The 12,506-nt window shown below is 54.6% G+C and overlaps 1 protein-coding gene across 2 annotated transcripts in view; it reads left to right on the plus strand.

Moving 5' to 3' along the window:
* Positions 1–2,130: 2,130 nt before the first annotated feature.
* MMP17 (matrix metallopeptidase 17) overlaps positions 2,131–12,506 on the plus strand; it is a 63,736-nt gene continuing 53,360 nt past the window's right edge. For both annotated transcript variants that reach the window (XM_086761417.1, XM_086761419.1), the window contains exon 1: positions 2,131–2,602. In XM_086761417.1, the coding sequence (XP_086617543.1) occupies positions 2,474–2,602 (129 nt within the window). In that variant the 5' untranslated portion in view covers positions 2,131–2,473. The remainder of the gene's footprint in view (positions 2,603–12,506) is intronic.

The raw sequence follows: 12,506 nt of genomic DNA on the forward strand, positions 1-12,506 counted from the left end.
CTTTATCTTTGGTCCAACAGCTCACAAGCTGCCCACCATGACCCTTTCTCCTTCATTGCCCTCAGCTGCAAAATGGGATTAAAGGTCAGGGTGGAGCATGCAGCATCCTCCAGAAACACCAGGAAGGCAGCTGAGGGATCTGTGCTGCTACGGGATGATGTGGCCAGGGCAGAAGAGGTGGGACCACAGATACGGCACAGGATCAAGGCCCAGAGCTGCAGGCTGCCTGGCACGGGGACAAGGTCAGCATGCAGACCATGCCATGTAGAGGGACAGTGTTTGTGCTGAGCAGCTGTAAGAGAGCCCCAAACCCCTAGAAAATACTCCCACATGCTGGAGTACTTGTCAGTCATAACCCCAAACCCAGTTTGTGGCCATTATTGAGATCACTGAACTTGTGCTGGCAGTTTCTGCCCTGAGGAGTCCATCACCACAGAAGCCGCTCACCCCGAGGGCTGCGGGCATGTCCCAAACTCCGGGATTTTGAGTCACTGCTGCGCATTCCTCCTGGTCCCACGCGGCTGTGCTGCCTCTGCCTTCCTCCCGAGGATCGCTTTGATTTGCCCACAGCCATGTCAACTGCCAAGAGAAATGACCCCTAATGAGAGGAGATTCTGGAGCTGCTTAGCAGGAAATTACTATGTGTGATGTTGCTAAGCAATGTCAGGCTGGCCTGGCTGCCCGGGATAACGCTTCTCTGCTGGAAAAACCGGGAAAGGTCGAGGGGTGTTGGGTGGCTGCTGCTTTCTGCTCAGAGCAGCGGATTCTGGAATACAGCAAATAATAATGCTCGTCATCCTTGGGGACGATGCGACAGTTATTGGAAGTGAGAAAGAGATCTTCCCCCGAGAGCAGCAGCAGCTGCGGGACGGACAGGAGGAGATGATGCACAAAGGAGGAGCGAGCCCTGCAGAGGGGAGAGGGATGTACAGGGAGAGGGAACCACTCCGGTATGCATGGCAGGGTGGCCGTGGGCATCTTTCCAAAGCGAAATTACATGGTGAGTGGGAGCTGCCAGACCCATCGCTCAGCGCCCGGGCATGGGGAGCTCCAGCCATTCGGAAACCCCCCGCCTGCACCTGCAGAACCAGAGGATGGGCTTTGCAGGTCTTTCTAAGAAGCTGAACTTCAGTCTCTCGAGATAACAGCTCCTGAGCTACAAAAGGCAGCTCTAGTTGGTGAAGCTCTGAGCCGTGTAATCCAGGGTCTTTCCCTCCGATTTCTCTGGCGTTGCAGCGGTAATGTCAGCCCAGCTCCTGGGGACACACGGAGCATGGACTCACCTGCAGGAAGCGAGGTCTCCCTGTCAATTCTCTTTAACCAGTTTCTCCTGGACAAAGATTTCTCCTTTCCTCCTCCACTGCTTTGCTCTAGTCCTGTCTGATATTAAATATCTCCAGAAGCAGCTACGGTTCATTGCCGAATTAATCTATTTGTGCAGAAGGTGTCATATCAATGTCCATTACAATTTTGCCCCAGCAGCATCTAGAAGCAATTTTTCATCTCTGCCAATTCTTCATTATTTCCATTTCGTATCTTTTTTTTTTTAAAGAGTACATTTACAGTTTCTGCTTTAAAATAACTTTAAAGGTAATTTCCAAAGCTGCTGAGCGTATTAATGTGCTAATGGGAAGTGGGGAACGCAGATGCCGAGCGTGAAGCACATTTTCATCCTGAACTGGCAGGAGCCGGAGATGTCAGGGTGTCCCCTGCCATCTGGCCTGTCAGAGCGCGTGGCAGATTCACAGCTCCCACGGGAGGGCACGCTGCAGAGCCCACGGGCTCCCGGCACGCCGTTTATGGGGACAAGCCAGACATTCGTCTAGCTGCGACGGGAGAGCGGTCGGAGATGCGCCAGCCACCCGGTCTTTTCCACAGCGCCTTGAAAAACTCGGAGGACGGGGCTGGTACTTAAAGAAATGTTGATGCTGGGAAAGAAGGGGAAGACACGAAGCCGACAGAGGCCGGGGGCTGGGCCCCCCCCCACCCCCCAGCCGCGGGAGCTGTGCCGATGCTCGACGCTGCGCGGCCACGCCCCGCCGGGAACGACACCGCCCCCCTCATTACCATCCCTTCCTCCTCCTTCTCCTCCTCCTCCTTCTTCTCCTCCGCTGGCCGGGCGCTGAGGGGTGCATGGCAGGAGCGGCGGAGCAGCGGCGGCCCCCCCCAGCAGCAGCAGCCGCCACCGCAGCCGAACCGCGCTCTGCTCCGCGGCAGCGCCCGAAGCAACTTTCCGGCTCCGCGGGGTGCGGGAGCGGGACGATGTGACCGCGCACCCGCCGCGGCGGCGGAGCCTCCCCAGCGCGGAGCGGAGCAGCGCGGATTCCTGTGTGTGACCCCCCCCCACCCCCGCCCGCCTCTCTGCCTGGCGGCGGCCGCAGCCCGGGGCGGGAGCGCGGATGCGGCGCGGAGCCCGGTGGCCCGGCGGAGCCCAGCGCGGGGGCGGGCGGCGGGGGGCGCGGGGCGCGGGGGGATGCTGAGCCCCGCCGCCCGGCCCCGCGCCCGCCGCCGGGAGATGCTCCTCGTGGTCGCCCTGTGGCTGGCGTGGCAAGAGGCGCCCGCGGCGCCCACCCCCGCGGCGGACGACATCACCCGGGGAGTTGTGAGTTACCCGCGACACCCCCCCCACCCCCGCCCCGGCTCCTCTCAGAGCCCACCCCGCCCGGCACCCGCCTCTCTCTGCCCTCTCCCCCACCCTCCACGGTCACTGCTGGCTCCGCGGCGCTGGAAATGCACCCCCGGAGCCCCCCCTGCCCGCTGTCCCCTTGGCAGCCGGTGCCCTCCAGCCTGCATCCGCTGCTCGCTGCCTCTTTACACCCCGCACCGCTCAGCACCCCCTGCGTGGCGCCTCTCGCTGCGCCTGGTGCCCCCCCCCGACCCCCCCGCACCCACTGAAGGATCCCTTTACCCCCCTGCACCCAGTGGCCCCTGCCCCATACCCACTGCACGGGGCCCTTTTGAAGCCAGTGCCCCCCCCCACCTTGCATGGTACCCACCCCGCACCCCGATGCGGTGCCCCCACTTTCTCCCACAGCAGCATCTGTGGGGTGATGGCCCCACCAGCCTCCACAAGCAGGTGGTGATGTCTCGGGCACTGGGACGGGCTGGCCTCTCTCCAGGGCTCCCCGATGGCAGAGTAAAATGGCACGTTTGGAGTGGGAGCGATCCCTGGGGATGGGGATGGGTCAGGGACCCCGCTGCAGTGATCTGCACAGCCTGGGCATCCCTGTGGTCCTGCTTCTCCGCCCACGGGTGCCTGCTCGGTGTGCAGGGGGGTGACAGGTTTTAGCAGGCAGTGGGGGCTTAGGTCGTGTGCCAGCAGGTCCGTACAGCTCCACGCTGTCTCCTCTGAGAGAGGAGAGATGGAGGATTTTCTTCTGGAGGAGGAAAAGTTTCTTGTAGCTGATGCCAGCCGTAGCTCCACGATTGCATCAAACCTGGATATCGGAAAGCCGGCATGGGCGAGCAGTCCTGGGGCTGGACTCACTGGTTTGGAGAAATTCCCTGAAATTCAACGAATTTCAAAACGCCGCCCGTGTGCTGCTGTGAAGGAGGGAGGGAGGGAGGAAGGAAGGATTTGCAGCAGGGCAGGGTTATCTAATGGAGCTGTGCGCCAGGATGCTGCCGCCGAGGCTCGGCGGCGGGCTCCTGCTCAAACACCTGCCGGGAAGGACAGAGCGTGTCGTCCCCCGTCGGTTCCTAGCAGAATAGAAAACGCGCGGAAAGTAAGGCACATCTGCATCATTAGGGAGCATTTGCTTTCCTCTATAACCGCGTGTTAAAGCTGGAATTAATATTTGATGCAAACAGCATGCAAATTGGTGTATTCTGCCCCGATCAATTTGGCTCAAACTTCATCTTTGACCTGCTTTTACCCTTGCTACCGTACAGGCTGCGCTCAGCTTTTACAGGTTAAGTGTGAATACTCGAGGGGGCTTATTAGGTATCGCTGACAGCTTTTAGGCATCAAGGTGCTTTTTTTTTTTTTTTTTTTTGGCCTGGGTTGGATTTGAGTGGTAGCTCAACACCGTGCTGAAGAGCTGTGACAGTCTCGCCAAGCAAGAGGTGCCGAGGATGGCGAGAGCCGTGCAGAAGTGAACTGCGGGAGAAGGGGATCACAGAGCCCTGCGTGAAGGGGCTGTTTGGGCTGGGGAGGACAGAGTAGGTGATGTCAGGTGGGTGTCTGTGATTTCCTGCTGGGGCAAATACATCCCTCTGGCTGGAGACGGCACTGGTTGGGGTTAGGAAGGGGCTGACGGTAAAGCAGGTTGGTGTCTATGCCCTCTAATGAGCAGCAGGGAGCAGAAAATGCCAGGTATTTTCAGAGGTGTTTGTCAGGAAAATACCACTGTGTGGGAAGCGAGAGCCTTAAGAAGAATTATTTGACATCCACTTTATGAAGCAACTAAGAAATTAAAGATCTGTGATGCATTTCAACCAAATATTTGAAAACTAGGAAGCATGAAACCATGGCAATAGAAAGCCCCTCTAACCTTTGAAAATTATATCCAGCAATTCTCTGCAGTAAATAGAGCACAATGTCAACAGAGCTTTTACATCCCAAATACCCCCCTCCCTCGCAGCCGAGAGGCTTTCAGTGAGGAGCAGGACTGCGCCTCCGAGCTGCATCCTCCGCTCCACTCCTGCCATAGGTTTGTTTTAAATGAAACAGTGATGTTGGGCCAAATTAAAGTTCAGCAAAATGAAAGAGGGCTATAATTCAAAGGCAGGTCTTGTTAGAGTGCTGCCCAAAGCAATATAAAATTGAATGATTCTCCAGATTGCATTACTAGTGGAATATCCTGCCCAGTTTATAAATCTAGCTTGATTATTAATGTTTTTATTGTTCTCCATTAGCTGCTCTAACAAAGAGAGCATTAAATAGCAGATGGAATGGAGCTCGGCTTGAGTGTTTCCCTTGAATTTTAGTATGTTGCTTTTGAGATTTACTACTTTGTGTTTTGCACCGCTGCGTTTACAGTAAACCCCCCAGCCCTGCCTCACCGCCATGCCTGGTGTTTGCCCATCGCATCTGTTTGTGGCTGCTTGGGCTTGAGCGCCTCAGGGGTGCGAGCAGCAAAAACTTCATATATGTTAGTAGCACCCCAGTAATAAGAGCTCTCACTTCACTGGGCTTTGAACCAGGTCTGAAGGGAGGTCTGCCTTCAAGTTTTATTCTTCAGAAGAGCCAGCACGGTGGAGTTTGTGTGTGGAAGGTGTTGACCTGGAGACCTGCTGGTTTGTAAAGAAGCTGGGTGTTGGACATGCGACTCCTGCCCGCTGCGTCCTGGCCACTGTGCTGTGGGACACCGGGCAAAAGCTGTGGCTTGGGGATGGACCCATGCCCAAAGCTGAGCAAGCTTGGCCCCGAGGGAGATGCTGTGGGCTGCAGGATGGGAGGTGGTGGTGGTGGCGGCGTCACCGAGATCATCCCTTGTGCACATGGGCTCTGGCCTCAGCGGCCAAGGGACGCAGGAGTGCCTGGAAAGTTTTAGTTTGGCTGCAAGAGCGCGGGTGCAAAAACAGACCAGTGTGAGCTGCTTTTTCTTGACTGTGTGGTCAGGGGTGACGGGGAAGGTCTGTGCGTGCCCCCCGGGCGTTTCCCCAGCTGGGGCTTGCTGGGCATTCCTGGGGGCTTGCGTATGAGCGATGCCTTGCTCAGCTTCCCGCTCACAAAGCCCGTCTGTGTTGTTCCCAGAGAAGTTGCTCCCAGGGGATGGAGGCATTTGCATTCATCAGTGGAGACCACAGACCCGCGTCCCCCTCCGCCGCCATCCCAAGCGGCTCTTTGTTCAGGGCAGGGCCCTCGCCTTTGTGGCAGCTTCTCATCTGAATGACAAGGATGCGCTTGTGGGGAGAGCTGGGGTGGCACGGGGCCCTGTGCCGCTGTGCCCCCCTGGCTGGCTGCCGTGGGGTGACAGACAGAGGTTCCTCTGTGTCCCCACACCAGGGAGTGGAGGGGCAGGAGGAGCAGCAGTTTCCTACCAGTCTTTGCCCTGCGTCTCACAGGTGCTGAATTTCAAAGCAGAAGCTGGCCCGTGCGTGGGGAATGGGCTCCTTCTTGCTGTTTCTGGGGCACTTTTCCTGCCTGCGGGAAGGTAGGAGCATCCCGCTGCTGGATGCCCAGGTATGGCCACGCATGCTGGTCCAGTGGGATCAGCCAGGAACTCTCCTAAATTGCTGTCTTTAAGCACCTGGGGTTGGACATGGTGTCTCCATCCTTACTGCTTGGTTCAAGGCTTGGGATAATTATCCCTCTTAAAGTAAAATTCGTGTATGGAAGTAGGCTGTTTCTTTTATCAGGAGAAACCACTAGACTCGTAACCTTCTGTTTCTGCTAATGGGGAAATTAAAAATTGATAATCCCAGTTGGAGCTTCATTCAGCCTTCTAAAATGGCACGTCTTTCAGGACAAAGTGCTCAACAGATTCCCTAAACAATAATGCATTGTGGCATTGGAGAGAGGAGCTTTGCCTGGCCCCTCTGCCACGAAAGCACTTCATTCCCTTCTCGTACGGAGCAGTGGCCATCCCAGGTCCATGAATTTCCTCCAAGAAAGTTAAGCTACTATGTTAAAAAAAAAAAAAAAGAGCACTGCTGGTTGCATTTTAAGGTACCTCTTGAAGACGAAGTACAATGCAAACTAAATTGGCTTGACAAAAGGCTGGCTGGAAGCTTTCAAACAGACAGGCTCCTGTGAAAGCGTTTAATCTGGTGTTAAAGCCCTGGCTGGTGTGAACCGTTACTCCGCTTTCAGATTTGAGCGCCCCAGACCTCCAGATACTGTAACGCAATTTCCTCCTGCGCTTGGCTGCTGTCGTGGGACCAGCCGTGAGAATCACCCAGGGTAGTGAAGCTGAGTTACTGCCCTTGATGAGAGAGTGCCTTCGCGAGGGGTTCGATGCGGGTGGGTGAAACCCTGCTGTCGCTGGGGGCTTCCCCATGGTTGGTGCTGGGGATGGAGTGGGTGAGCTCCCACCTGGGCTTCATTCTTCATCCTTGGGTGCTGCAGTGAAGCGCTGGGGGGTAGAAGGAGCTCCTGGCTGACAGACCCGACTCAGCCCGTGCTATTTCATTATTATTCTCCCTCGTTAAATTAAACGTGCAAAGAGGCGCCGTGTAACATACCACATTCCCATCCGCTGGCGTCGGAGAGGGCTGTCCTGGTTTGGTATCTGGGCGTGACTCACTGACAGGACCATGCGCGGTGGCCCCGCCGAGGACACAGGGGTGACATGAGGGTGACATGGGTGATGTCGTCATGAAACCGGGGGGCTTGGATGTCTCCAACACCCTGCTCTGTCCCTGCAGGTTCATTAGTGCCGGTGGTGGCTCGCTCTGACTCATCGCCGAGGCCGCGCGTTAATTTCTCATTATTTACTCATTGGCACAAGTGCTGCAGGAATGGGCTGTGCGGCTCCGGGAAAGGTCACGCTGCGGCTGAGGGAACCTTTATTTCTGGATGCTGTGGGAGCAGGCTTGTACCCCGCGTGGGTCTTGGGTCCTCCATGGCCTTGCGGAGGTGACAGCGTGGGAGGGAGAAGCCCTCGCATCTCAGGTGCAAATCGCCAGCTGATGGTTAACCTGGGCCACCGCGTCGTCACTCTTTAAAGTGTCCTGTTCAGAGCAGAGCTGCACTTGAAAGCTGAGGATTTGCTTTCAAAATAACCCGAGATCTGACAGCAACAGTTCTCAAAATGCTTTCTTTAATCAAAATCACTTTAAATGGGTAGATTTGTGAGTTTCAGAAGCTCTTGCTGCTGTGCGCGTGCAGCTGTGTCTTCTTTGTCCCAGATTTTTATGAGGATTGTCTCTGATTTCTGGGTCAGAGAATTAAGAGATTTGATGTTATATTAAAAAAAAAAACAAAACACACCAAACCACATATGCAAAGTTAAATCCAGTGCAAAACAAAGCAGGCGTGCGGGGGCGAAGGGAAGAAGCTGCTGAAGGACCGGGGAGTTTTAGATGAGCGTAATGAGAAACTGTCTTTGACAACAGGTCTGTTCAGAGGAAAGTCCTGCCGTGACTGACGTGGAGTAAAGGCCACCGTTCACCGAGGAGTGTGGTCTTCAGATGGGACTCTGGCAGTTTGATTAGCCATGATGGTTTAATAGAAAAAAACTCGATTAAATCTGAGGAATCTCTTGCATCAGAATAAACCCTGTGCACAGAAAATTATTCTTCCAAGAAATCTGGAGATGATCTACAGCTCCTGGTGAGAGCGGTCTGAATACAGTGGTTTGGAAAGTGGCAGTATATTCAGGATTTTTCTTATATTGTTTTTTCAAGAGGGAGTTTCTGCCAGTTGACTGTCAGCGGTCAGGCAGAGTTCTTCACACCGGCTGACATATTATTTCATCCTGACAATATTGATCTTTTGGGTGGAAAAAAAGCAATTTTACCTGTGTCACAAGGTCCTTGCTTGAAGGTGATGGACATGTTTGGATTATATCATGTTGTCATTTAACAAACCCCACCTGGCATCTCCTGAGGTTCAGCTCCCGGCTGCTGAAGATCACCCGAGAGCCCAGGCGCTGCCGTTACGTCCTGGGTTTGCTCTGCAGTTGGAGTGTGTCCTGCATGGCCTGCTGCACGTGTCCTCCTTTAAGGATGCAGGATGAAAGGCTCTCATCCACAATACAAGTAGGACCTAAGAGGTCTGGACTGCTTCAACCACAGGTCTGTCTCAATTTGCGGAGGTTGCCCGTCCTGCGCCATGGCAGAGGTGTTTCACCCCCGTACAGCTTCCCCAGGGCCTCCACCCCAAACCACCTGCTGCTGGATTTTTCCACTTCCCACCAAATGCCCCTTGCTGCAGATGGCAGATGACCAAGAGATCACAAGGGAGCTTCACTGGCTGTTGCCAGACTTCGGGGATCTCACTGCCCGAGGCTTTTTTGAGGTTGAGGAAGCAGATTTGAGAGTGGTGTTGGGACCAAGTCAGCAGCTGAACTCTGGGGAGGGGTCCTGAATGGGATAAAAAGATACAAAAGACTGGTGTGCGAGGAAGGGTTTCCCATGGGATCCCTTTTGAGAGGAAAGCCTGCTCATCTAAGGAAGCGCGCAGTTGATTGGCAGCTGTAGACTTTCCAAAACACTGAGTTGTAGGCTATACTGCTTGTTCTCTGGCTTTGACTGTCTACATATCAGTCAACCCTTCAGGAAGATTTGCTTTTCTTGGTGAGATGTTGTCACATGCAGAAGTATTGCTGCTGATACTGTGGCTGAAGTATGTCTCAGGAGATGGATGTTCATGTTTCCCTTGAAGTTGAAGCCGTGACTTCTGGTGCCCCGAGCTGCTGGGTGGCTTTGCTGGGCTCCTCCACAGCACCTCTGGGCATGGTGCCTCTGCAAAGGCCTATAATTATCAAAAATGTGGAAATCTGCTTGGGTAAAGGGTGTAACACAAGCACATGCTCCTGTTGTCCTACTGTAGCTGCTGGGAAGTTTAGCTGTAGGGTCCCAAGGAAAGCATGGGCACCAAAAAGATACCATAACTGCTAGAGCCAGTCCCACCACAACTGCAGGTCTAATTACCTGTAAGCTCTGGAGCTGATGAATTCAACCTTTGGGAAAGGGTGTCAGGTCTCATTTATCACTAAGCAACAGAGAAACAAAGCAGTCTCCCCTGTTTTTCTTGAGCCGATCATGTGGGATTTTCTCCAGAGAAATTGCATCCGCTCACCATTAGTCCTAGCTGGTGCTTGGCTGAGGCTGTGCCTTTGGCAGGGCACATGGTGGGGAGCATGGGGAGGTCCCACCAGCCCATAGGCTTGTTCCCACCTTGTTACTTGTGTTTACTTTGTTGTTGCTGTTCCTTCTTCATGCTCATAGTCTCCCTCTGGCACGTCTGCCAACAGGGCAGTCAGCGATGCTGCTCGAGAAGCATCTTTGCTCCTTTGATAAATTCTTGGCATTAAATTGCCTTTTATTTTTCTTGTTTGTTCTCCATTTTGTTGCTCTTCAGCAAATTCCCTGTTGCTCTGTACCAAGCCATGCTGTCTCTGCCTTTGCATCCTTCATGTCAGAGATGCATTTTTGTTCAAAAGTGAGAGGAAATTGGGTTCACAAAAGGGGAAATCCCTCATAGATGTGCATGTGAAATGGTAACGTGCTTTATATAGAGGTGCAGCTGAAGAGAGGTAGGTGGTTTGTGACTTTTACCACACTTTGTTTATGCTACAGAAATGTATCCTCCAGCTCTGATCAATGGGACTCCGAAATGAGGAATAATCTTGCATGGCCTCAGCTGGCACTAAAGTGTACAGCAATCCAGTTCTTCCTCCTGGGCTGGATGTCATATTTCATGACAGAATGACAGCCCCATCAGACAATCTGTTGCTATTTTGGCATTTCTAATACACCTCATGCTTTGGTACGCACTCACTCAGTGTCCAGCAAGATCAAGATAATCTAGAGGAAATCAGCTGTCATGCTCCAGGGTCCAACAGGGGCAGTGAACGGGGCAACAGTGATTTGAGTCGTCTTTGAGAAGCTCACCTGGGTTAAAGAAACTTACTAAAATTCTCTTTCTCTGCCTGAAACCTGGAGCACCAAGTGCCTGATCTGCCACGCTCTGAGGCATAAGATGTTGACTGAGCAACTGCTCAGCGAGCATCACTTGCTGAAAAGCAACCTGAGTTCCCAGCACCAGGTCTCTAATGGCCGAAGGCTTCCCTTCATGAAGGGTGTCCAGTTTTGCATGTGGTTAGGCTGCACCTTGGCAGGGTCCTGGCAGCACTGAGTCCTGTCACAGCTCGTCACGCTGCTGGGAGCCAGAGATGTTGGGCATCTATGGCATCTGGCTGCAGCTGCGGGATGCAGCTCTCCTAGGTGATGCCCTGGAGTGGCTTCTGGACACTGACAGCTCTGCCAGCCAAACCCCCGGGTTGGGGTGGGCATGCACCCCGTGGGTCTGCTCTGCACCTGAGTGGGGCCAGCTCTTTTCACTCATGGTTCTGTTGCTGGGGGGTTTGCTTTTACTCCTCTGTCTCTTCCCAGGTAGGGCTTTCCCTGCATCGGGGTTTTCCAGGACGCTGGCACACTGGACGAAGCCATTTCCCCAGAGGAGCAGCTTCTGAGGGTTCACGCTCCCTGCCTGGGCTGCACGTGGGGATGCAGAGGCTGGAGGAGATGGGTGCTGATGGGTCCCCCTCTGCACCCACCGGGGAAAGTCTCTTCTCCCCCCTGCAGCCCCTTGGTGTGAGCACAGTTCTCAGGAAATCCCCTTTCTGAGCAGAGGGGATTTTCTTTCTGCAACAGCAAATGTCTTGGTGAGCCAGGGCTCCGGAGCAGAGGTCTCCCTGCTCCCGGCCTTTGCAGGGACCTCTCCTGGGAGATGAACATCCGCCGCTTTTCTTCTGCAGACCAAGCCCCAGAGCGGGACCCCGTCCCCGGGCTCCTGCGGGTGGGACGGGGCCGGGGGCGCAGCTCGGGCCCCCCGTGGTCCCCGTGGGTGTGCTGCCGGTGCCCTCTTGTGGAAACCAGGGAAATATCCGAGAAAACACCTTGGTGCGGGGCTGGGTGCGGGGCTTGGAAACCCACCCGTGGGAACGAGGTGGGTGGGCTCTCCCGCCGGCTCCGTGCCGTGCCCAACCTTCCAGGCTGCTGCCCGAGTGCCTTTTTATTGCTGTAATTAACGGAGGGGGAGGGAAATGGCATTAGCCAGGGGATCTGTCACAAGGGGCTCTCAGATCCTGCCCCTTGGCACAGACCTTCAGTCGCTGAATCCCTGCGCGGCAGCCGCATTCCCCGCGTTAAGCAGATAAAGTTTGCGAAGTGCCTTCCGCGCCGCCTCGTTCTTACTCCACGGTAATTGCCCTCTACCTCTCAGCAAATACCTTTATCGACAGCTGCACAAACTCTGACTTTCTTCTTGAAACAGCATCCGCGGCGCTGAGCCCGCTGGGCGTTTCCCGTAGCCCCAGCGCAGGCACAGCCTCTCCGTTGCCCATCTGCAGCAGCCCTGCCGCTCTTCTTGGGACGGCTTCGCGCCGCTCATCTCCCACCTCCACGACGGGAACAGCCAGTGTGGTGGATCCAGCCCTGCTGCTTGGGAAGCCCCAGGCCCACAGCTCCCCTGAGTTACGGTTCTCCTTATCTTCTCCATGCGTCCCTCCTATCTCATTTATTTTCTTCTTGAAAAAACAGCTTATATTTTAAATTTCTAACCAATTTTAACTATTAAAACTAATCTGTTGTCTCCTGTGTTTCCCAGGCACTTGGCAGCCTCTCTCCCTTCGGTACTTTCCTGGAAAGCAGTGTCCGTAAAAGCCCCGCTGTGTTGGTGGGGGCCATCGGTGCCAGCCCCAGGCCGGGGATGGGCACTGTCAGAGGTGAAAGGGAGCCAGAGTTATGGGAGCTTTGTGTCGAATTCATCCAGAGTCCTTGGGATGACTTGTCCCTCATGCATCGTGCCTGTCTGGGCAATCACAGATACTCATTTTTGCTTGTCTGTTTAGAGGAACCCATTCTCCAGGCAAGGACGTCTGCTTTTTCATAGC

This window comes from Chlamydotis macqueenii, chromosome 17 (genome assembly GCF_036417535.1).
Source record: "Chlamydotis macqueenii isolate bChlMac1 chromosome 17, bChlMac1.mat, whole genome shotgun sequence".
Classification (NCBI taxonomy): Eukaryota; Metazoa; Chordata; class Aves; order Otidiformes; family Otididae; genus Chlamydotis; species Chlamydotis macqueenii.